At 35.2% G+C, this 10297-nt stretch overlaps 1 protein-coding gene across 1 annotated transcript; it reads right to left on the reverse strand.

Annotated features, from left to right (window-relative positions):
* Positions 1–773: 773 nt before the first annotated feature.
* On the reverse strand, positions 774–5136 carry pomca (proopiomelanocortin a). Its single transcript, XM_055171436.2, has 3 exons — positions 4980–5136; positions 4538–4677; positions 774–1638 (listed from the first exon to the last, which is right to left on the reverse strand). Exons 2-3 carry the CDS (start codon positions 4673–4675, stop codon positions 1111–1113), a joined length of 666 nt encoding a protein of 221 aa, XP_055027411.2. The 5' UTR covers positions 4676–4677; positions 4980–5136; the 3' UTR covers positions 774–1110.
* Between the last annotated feature and the right edge of the window lie 5161 nt (positions 5137–10297).

The raw sequence follows: 10297 nt of genomic DNA on the forward strand, positions 1-10297 counted from the left end.
TTTTTAATAAATTAACTGTTTATGTTCCGAACTGGTGACACTTCTAATATTCCCTTATTTTCAGGGTCTCAAGGGACCATTTAGATTTTTATTTATTGTTTTTACCATGAAGTATGCTTGCTTCATTTCTTGCTTCTTTGCTTTTCCTTCAATAAATAAGAAAATATTTTCACGTTTATGTATTTTATTTTGTTTTCCTGTTATTTAAATGCAGCACTTTAAAGCTCACTGTGTAAATGTTGTGTGAAATGTCATCTTGCCATGTGTTCTTGTGTATACCGTATGTTATGTTTTTATATTGTATGTTATATGTTTTATGTCATTGTATTATATTTTTCTGTTGTATTTATTTACTCTAAGTACCGGCTTTAAAATCAAGACAAAACATTCGCTTTAGTGGGTATGTTGGAATATTTTGGGTAGATGGCTTACATGTAAAGTCGTTGAAATTATTTTGCATGTAAAAAAGTCAAAAACTGTTCGTTGCTGCATGCACTGGGTGTTTTGTCTGTGTTTTTACCGTTTTCGTTTATTTAAATCACTATTGAAAATCACTCAATGATCACATGAAATTGTAAGTGTTACGTGTTTGGGTCCTGTCATTGCAAACTGATATCACTTCAGAACTGTGTTCTGTGAATGTTTGCACTTCTTATGTGATGTACATATGTGGTGTGTGACAATAATGTCAATTAAACACAAATTTTATGAAATCAAAGTCCTGACGTGTGTTGAACTGGTACGTGTGTGTTTGTTTTTCAGAAATGAACCACTTTTCTGCTTGAAACAATGAGTTTATGTATCACATTTTCAAAATTTACAGTATAGTACATTTCAATAAATAAGATAAAAATGATTTTTTTTCGAATTGAGCTGGTATTTAATCACCACAGCATTTCTATGTACAGTATTCAGAATTTATTGTTGATTCTGTGAATAAACTCTAAAGCTTATGATGCAAAGATTTAAGTGCTGTTGGTTTTAATCACCCTCCCCCCTTTACTACTAAGATGCCTTCTCATCTAGAAGTACTGGGAAGAAATGTATCACATGTATATTAAAAATCATTTTCTACAATACCCCTTTACCCAGATCTTCTAAAAAAAAACCTCACTGGTCCTTCTTCTGGTGGTCTTTGTTGATGACATTTTTGAAGAGTGTGAGAAGGGGTTTCTGGCCACGCTCGTCCCAGGATTTCATGAAGCCCCCGTAACGTTTGGTAGCGGGTGGGCTGCTCCATCGAAAATGGTTCATTTTGTAGGACCCATCTTTCTTCTCCTGGTTCAGGAAGTTGCTGTCCTCCAGGGGGTAGTCGACTTCATTGGTGGCCAGCTCACGTCTCATCTCAGCTGGGAGAGTCTCTGCGGATTCCTCCTCCACGCCGTTGGTGTAGACTTTAATGGGCCGGCGCTTGCGTCCCACTGGCTTGCCCCAGCGGAAATGCTCCATGGAGTACGAGCGCTCGCGTCTGGGTCCGGACTCTGGGGCCGTTTGCTCCGAAGTAGGGGTAAGGATGAGGGTGGAGAGGGGTGTGAGGGCCTGGTTTTGCTCCGACTCTGAGGGAGGCTTTAAATGGCTTTCTCCAGGGTAGATAGGGCTCTCATCTGTGAGATCAGACTTGCAAAGCTGGATGCAGTCCTAAGAGTAACAGAAGAAAGTCGAGTATTTTAAAACCTAAAGACTATTATGCCAGGGTATGATTGGTTTTAGAAATGTATGTGACCCTGCCTGTGAAAACCCATCTAAAGTCATGCATTTGGGATTTATTGTTTTCTACATAAAATCATCCTATAGAATGTAAAGAACATTCTGTGAAAATATAATCTTGATATCTTCACTATTAAGTAATTAAAGATTGAAATCAATGAGTGAAATCAAATTTTGATGCTCCTAATCTCAAAATTAGATTATGAGACTTTATCTTGGATTTCACAGCAGGGTCACATATTTGTTTGAATATTTGCCAGCCTGAGAAGCTTTTTGATTCCTCCCAAAGTATCGTTATCATCTTTTTCACATTTTTAAAAACATTATACAATAGAGTACACTGAAAAAAAAGTGTTTGCACAAGTGAATTTGACACTTGTAAAATTAAGTTAAATGTACTTACAAAAGCTTATTTAAATAAACAAACAAAAAAAACAATAAGTATCATTTACTTAAGTTTACTACGTAAAGTTAAATTACACTTTAAAAAATATGTGATGTTTACTTAAAATACTTATGTATAATATTATTACATTTTTTTAAAATAGACCTACTTTTAAAGGCTTAATTCTTTAACAGAATCTTCCTGATTTAATCATGTAATATTTCTTATTTTCTTTAAATATTTTTATAAGATAAAATACCGCATTATGTTAAGAAGAGACTGGCCTCATTACTGGCATTAGCACAGTTTTTGCTCATTGAGTGAATTAACACACATCATATTTTCATTGTGTCACCTATTGTCTATACACAAGCACCACTCTTCCACAAAACTCGAAGAAACAGAAAACTCAAAGATAAATGAACATTAAATACTAACAAGTCTTTCTTTTTAGTTAAAAACACATAAAATAGCATTTAATTTCAAATTTTACTCCCCAAATGCATGCAAAGCATGCTGGGAACTACAAGTCCACTGCCTAGTTAATTATATTTACTAAAATAATTCAAGTAGTAGTTTCAACACACAATTATTAAGTTAATTTCCTTTTTATAAATTTAAGTAGATTTTACATGATAAAATCAAGTTGAATTTACTCAATAATGTGTTCATTTAGAATTACTTAAATTACTCATATTTTGGTATTATTTTTTTCTCAAGATTTTTATTTTAAAACAAGATTTTTTTAGAATAGAATTTACAATTTTTATTTAGTTAAAATTATTAATACACATAGTCTTTTTTTACAGTGTACACACATTTTCTGTCGCTGGGATGGTACCGGGTCTGTTTTGTACCTTTACAGGTATACAAAACCAAATGTAATGTTGTATCTTTTGAGGTACAGTAAAATATTTTTTTACTCAAGAATTTTATTTTAAAACAAGAATACATTTTTTTAAAATAGAAAATTACTAATTTTTTAGTTAAATTTACTATAAGGCAAATAATAATTTTTACAGTGTACACTGTCAGAAAAAAATGACAAAACTGTACATATTTTGTCACTGCGGTGATACCCTAAGGATCTGTTTCGTACCTTTACAGGCATACAAAACCTAATGTAATGTTGTATCTTTGGGGTACAGTAAAATGTTTAATATTTAAATATACTAGTCAACATTTAAAGTGGATCAAAAAAGTTAATCAAAGTTGCCCTATGACAAGAACGGTCTTTAGGTATTGGTTTTAAGATGAGGTTCATGAAAGGTTTTGATCCACTTTAAATGTTGACTAGTGTAGTACAAAATTGGTCATTTTGAGGTAAAATATTATACCCTAAGGACCTATTGTGTACCTTATAGGTCCTTAGGGTATAATATTTTACCCAAAAAGGTACAACATTTTAATGTGTTGTATACCCAAGGTACACTGTAAAAAAGAATATGCTGCATTTACATAAAAATATAGTGCATAATTTTGACATCCACTTTTTTAAGTAAGTTTTACTTGAATTGCATAAATTGCTTAAAATTCCATGTAATATTTACTTACAAAATGGATGCAAAAATGATGCACTATATTTTTAATTAATTCCAGCCTTTATTTTTTTCAGTGTACAAAAAGGACCACTGTTAAAAATGTCGGTAGAAATTACAGTATTACGGGCAGGAGTTTGCCAGCAACTTACTGTAGATTTAATTTTAGGTTATTTACTGGCAAAAATTTGTTCAAAGATAAGTGAACATTAAACATTAACAAGACTTTATCTTTACAGGAATAAACTATAAAAAGTACAGCATTGTGCAAAGCGTTAGAACCAAAATCTGAAAAAAAAGAAAAAGGTTGATGAGGATTTCTGGTTCCCAGAATGCTTTGCATGAGGCTGTTTTAATAATTTTATTCTGTAGAGACAAAGACTTGTTAATGTTTAATATTCATTTTTCTTTATACAAACCTTTGAAAAATAAATTAGATAAATATAAATCTACAGTAAGTTATTGGCAATCTGCTGCATAACTATAGCTAATTTTTTAAAAAGTGAACCTTTGAGGGTTCCACCCCATTGACAGGAAAGGTACAGTTTTGTACTTTTTTAACTGTATAAATGTGTATTTTAAAAAGCCCACCCCTAATATATTGATAATTTACTAGTCCCTATACTGAGTGGTGCCTCATAAATCTATAGAATTTGTTCAGATTATTTAGAAAACCAGTAAAGTCTTTGAGGCGTTTCCATAGCATCCCAGTGACAGCCCATTTTTTCTGACAATGTACAGAAAGGTTAATAGTTAGAGTTAAGGACTTGAACAAACAACCTTAACCCTAAGTTTTAATGTTTGGCACATACAGTACGTGGCTCGTCATATACTGTATACAATGTACATGCACAATTAAAATGGGCAGCAGTAATACTGATGTGTTCACGAATGTATTAATGCTTACCAAGATGTTGTCCTCAGTGCTGAGGTCTTTGCAGTTAGTGTTTTCCCAGCATTGGGCTTTAACATCAGATCCACCCGCACACAGCACAGCCAAAACCAGGAGCCAAGCAGGACACAACATCCTCACTCTCTTAAGCATATCTGAGTAACCAGACAGTGGAAAAGTATTATATGCCAATATTGATAGCACAACATCCTTGTGCAACCTCATTAAATACATTTGATGTAAAAGTGAACGTGATGCATAATTTATTACAACAAGAACAAAAAAAAGTGCATATCAGTAAAACCATAAAATTAAATAAAATAAACATCTGCCATTGACATTGTTTCCTCAAATAAAGCTAACATACTGCATGTTGAGAAAAAACATCAGAAACAACAAACAAGCAAAACCTTACAGTGACTTTGACTTAAACTGCATGAAATCTGATGTCACCCACCTGTTGTATAAAGAACCTGTACTGCTTCAGCTTCTTTTCTCTGTGTATCTGTGTGTGATTGCTCCTCTGTGATGTCTGAAGCTCTTGACTAGTTGTCTTTTATAAGCTACCTGTGCGTCAGTTGCCCAAGGACACCAAACTCTAGCATACCTCTTAGCCACTTTTTTAATGGGTGGTGCAAAGTAGGTAACCCCGGTGCATCATCTGTCCAACAGATGACTAATCAATGGAAGCCTGATCGTCAACGTCGAAAATGGCCCTTGTGAATGAGCGCAAGATTAGTGGAAGATCTGCATGTACCTGTTATATGCCAAATCACAATGCTGATTCCTGTGTGTTTAAGGGCATACGTGTCAGTTTACACGATTTCCGTCATTAAAGTTTGCAATTCATGTCGAATCAATTACAACGCATGTTGTGCTCATATTCAGACACATAGGTGCTAATCTTTGTTCAAAATTAATTGGAAGGGAAGCCATCTGGGAAGACATTTAAGTGCAGATATAATATAATATAATATAATATAATATAATATAATATAATATAATATAATATAATATAATATAATATAATATAATATAATATAATATAATATAGAATATAATATATGTGGGACAGTCTGTGAAAACTAAGTTACATTCTTAAGTTTATTTGTAATTTACTGTTTTCATAATGTTTGTGATTCATTGTTTTCATAACATACTGTGAAAATATAACCTTGATATCTTTAATTTTAAAAGTAAAAACCATAGAAAACTATGTTGGAATCTGTGGTCAGGCCCAGCTAAGTATCTAACCAATCGCTATCATTTTGTTTATGTAAATGAGGAAGAGTCATATCACGCCCAGGTTAAATACGGCGTACCGCAGGGATCAGTTTTAGGCCCTATCCTGTTCTCTTTATATATGTTACCTCTAGGAGACATCATCAAGAAACATAACATAAGTTTTCACTGCTATGCGGATGATACCCAGCTTTACATCTCCTCTCATCCTAGCGAAACACACCAGCTCTGTAAACTAACAGACTGTATTAGCGATAAGTGACTGGATGGCACATAACTTCCTTATGCTTAACTCCAAAAAGACAGAGATACTTATTATTGAACAGAATCGCTCAATACAAAATATGCCAGATTACAAGTTGCCCGTAGAAAGCTGCACTGTGGTGCTATCTTTCACGTTTAAAGGAATAGTCTACTCATTTTCAATATTAAAATATGTTATTACCTTAACTAAGAATTGTTGATACATCCCTCTATCATCTGTGTGCGTGCACGTAAGCACTGGAGCTCGCTGCAACGCTTCGATAGCATTTAGCTTAGCCCCATTCATTCAATGGTACCATTTAGAGATAAAGTTAGAAGTGACCAAACACATCAACGTTTTTCCTATTTAAGACGAGTAGTTATACGAGCAAGTTTGGTGGTACAAAATAAAACGTAACGCTTTTCTAAGCGGATTTAAAAGAGGAACTATATTTTATGGCGTAATAGTATAACTATATAAGTATAATCGTATAACTACTCGTCTTAAATAGGAAAAACGTTGATGTGTTTGGTCACTTCTAACTTTATCTCTAAATGGTACCATTGAATGAATGGGGCTAAGCTAAATGCTATCGAAGCATCGCAGCACGCTCCAGCGCTTACGTGCAAGCACACAGATGATAGAGGGATGTATCAACAATTCTTAGTTAAGGTAATAACATATTTTAATATTGAAAATGAGTAGACTATTCCTTTAAGAACTTAGTTGCGGTGTTCTACAGCAGTTTATCTTTCGATAGTCATATCTCCAACGTCTGCTGCACAGCATTCTTTTTCTGCATCAGAGAAGCTTATCCACGCTTTTATGACCTCTATAATAGACTATTGTAACTCGGTACTCGGGGGAAGCCATGCAAATCAGGTAAACAGGCTTCAGCTAGTTCAAAACGCAGCTGCAAGAGTGCTTACTCGTTTTAAGAAGTATGACCACATAAGCCCAACTGACTACCAGTCAAATATCGCATACAATTTAAAATACTATTAATCACCTACAAAGCCTTAAATGGACTAGCACCTTCGTATATTAGAGAATTAATATCAGAATACAATCCACCACGTACATTGCGGTCGCAAAATTATGGTCTCTTAGTCTTAACTATCCCTAGAATATCAAAAGTGTCTAAAGGTGGTTGATCCTTTTCCTACTTAGCCCCTAAGCTCTGGAATGATTTGCCAACTGATGTCTGTTAATCAGACACAGTCGATCACTTTAAATCTAAACTTAAGACTTTTTTCTTTAACAAAGCACTCACATAATGTGTCTAGTAAATTATACTTATCTCGCAATAGTTAGCCTGTAAGGAACAAAGCATTCACATAACTCGTCTGGGTAATATACTAATGCTCCAATAGTTAGCCTGTCTGGAACCGAGCATATATTAAAACACAACACTGTGTGACACTTGCATTACATGCGAACGGCCCCTATGTTTCTCTCTCCCTGTCTCGTCCTCGAACCCGGGGACATTGAGAAAAACAGACCCAGTTCCGGCTGCCATGGAGGTCAACACACCACTGATCTACTGGCCGTCCTTCAATGTGATGCCAAGCCGATGCCTGACCAACGACCACGGACATTATATGTGTATATATATATATATATATATATATTAGGGCTGCACGATAAATCGCATGTGTTTGTCACTACTCGTCTTAAATAGGAAAAACGTTGATGTGTTTGGTCACTTCTAACTTTATCTCTAAATGGTACCATTGAATGAATGGGGCTAAGCTAAATGCTATCGAAGCATCGCAGCACGCTCCAGCGCTTACGTGCAAGCACACAGATGATAGAGGGATGTATCAACAATTCTTAGTTAAGGTAATAACATATTTTAATATTGAAAATGAGTAGACTATTCCTTTAAGAACTTAGTTGCGGTGTTCTACAGCAGTTTATCTTTCGATAGTCATATCTCCAACGTCTGCTGCACAGCATTCTTTTTCTGCATCAGAGAAGCTTATCCACGCTTTTATGACCTCTATAATAGACTATTGTAACTCGGTACTCGGGGGAAGCCATGCAAATCAGGTAAACAGGCTTCAGCTAGTTCAAAACGCAGCTGCAAGAGTGCTTACTCGTTTTAAGAAGTATGACCACATAAGCCCAACTGACTACCAGTCAAATATCGCATACAATTTAAAATACTATTAATCACCTACAAAGCCTTAAATGGACTAGCACCTTCGTATATTAGAGAATTAATATCAGAATACAATCCACCACGTACATTGCGGTCGCAAAATTATGGTCTCTTAGTCTTAACTATCCCTAGAATATCAAAAGTGTCTAAAGGTGGTTGATCCTTTTCCTACTTAGCCCCTAAGCTCTGGAATGATTTGCCAACTGATGTCTGTTAATCAGACACAGTCGATCACTTTAAATCTAAACTTAAGACTTTTTTCTTTAACAAAGCACTCACATAATGTGTCTAGTAAATTATACTTATCTCGCAATAGTTAGCCTCTAAGGAACAAAGCATTCACATAACTCGTCTGGGTAATATACTAATGCTCCAATAGTTAGCCTGTCTGGAACCGAGCATATATTAAAACACAACACTGTGTGACACTTGCATTACATGCGAACGGCCCCTATGTTTCTCTCTCCCTGTCTCGTCCTCGAACCCGGGGACATTGAGAAAAACAGACCCAGTTCCGGCTGCCATGGAGGTCAACACACCACTGATCTACTGGCCGTCCTTCAATGTGATGCCAAGCCGATGCCTGACCAACGACCACGGACATTATATGTGTATATATATATATATATATATATATTAGGGCTGCACGATAAATCGCATGTGTTTGTCACGCACATCTCGTCAGTAATGCCGGTTCCTTGATTAGTATTAAATCGCCATCAGCTGTTTTCAGATGGAGCAGCTTTAACTACACAGAGCCGTAGTTCCCTGACAATCGGGGCAATTTCGCATTAATTATCGCGGTCGTATCGCCTGCGATGTGGCCCAGATTGTCGGGGAGCTGCGGCTCTGTGCGGTTGGTGTCGCGCCATCTGAAAACAGCTGATGGCGATTTAATACTAATCAAGGAACCGGCATTACTGACATGATGCGCGTGGTATCGCATGCGATTTATCGTGCAGCCCTAATATATTATATATATATATATATATATATATATATATATATATATATATATATATATATCCCAAGGTTTTTTCCCTCCTAGGACTTTTTGTTCCTCCCAGAGGTTTTCCTCCCAGAGGTTTTTCTCCTAGAGGGTTTTTCAACCCCTGGGTGTCAGCCGACATTGGCTTAACTTAGCACCCTCTTGTATACGAGACATTATTAATATCCTCGCTTGTAACGTTTAGCCGCTGTTTTCTGCTACTTGTATTGTCTGTTGTATTTTTCTGTGTTTCCCCTGTAGGTTTTAATGTAAAGCTGCTTTGAAACAATTACCAATTTTGAAAAGTGTTATATAAAAAAAATTATTGAATTGAAGGTCATGCCAAAGATTGAAATTAATGTAATAAGTCATTGAGTGAAATCAAACTTTGGTGATTCTAATCACATAATTAGATTATGGGACTTTCGCTTGGATTTTATTTTACACATAATATTATATATATTATATTTTATAATGGCCATATTGTGGCAACTTTGTCAGAAATAATTTGCTATACAACAATAATTGGTCCATCATTATAAAACAATCAACGATCGCAATTTATATTTAAAATCTTAATCCTGGCATTAAATGTTTAGAAATGTCACAGAATGCATCCTATATTTAAGGAGCACATGCGCTCATTCACTGACTTAAGTGATTTTATTCATGCAGTAAGTGTTTTCACATTGGTAACTATTGCCTGGCACTTTCCATTATGGCCACTTCATTTTTGGAGCCCTGACCTTGCTGGCTTTTACATTACTGGTTGTTTTGTCTCACAGAGCCGTTTAGAAAGCCATAGAGGAGCATACTTGAGCTAAATGGAAAATAAAGGCTTGCTTGAAAAGCATGGCAGAATTTACTGACACTTTCTATAAAAATATCAATGAATAATAAACTTGAAATACCTAAAATTAATGAATATCATTTTTTGGCAACCTATGAAATACGTTTGTGTTGATATTTTTACACATAAATGTGGCAGGACCCTGACCACCAACCCAAATCCAAATTTTGTATTTTAAAGATATAGCATATAGGACATGCGTATTTCCCAGGCATCGCACATGTGTCAGGAAGAGGAATCCTATTAGAGAAGATTAAGAGGATAGGATGTTTGTCGATCCATTGTAA

This window comes from Misgurnus anguillicaudatus, chromosome 7 (genome assembly GCF_027580225.2).
Source record: "Misgurnus anguillicaudatus chromosome 7, ASM2758022v2, whole genome shotgun sequence".
Taxonomy (NCBI): domain Eukaryota; kingdom Metazoa; phylum Chordata; class Actinopteri; order Cypriniformes; family Cobitidae; genus Misgurnus; species Misgurnus anguillicaudatus.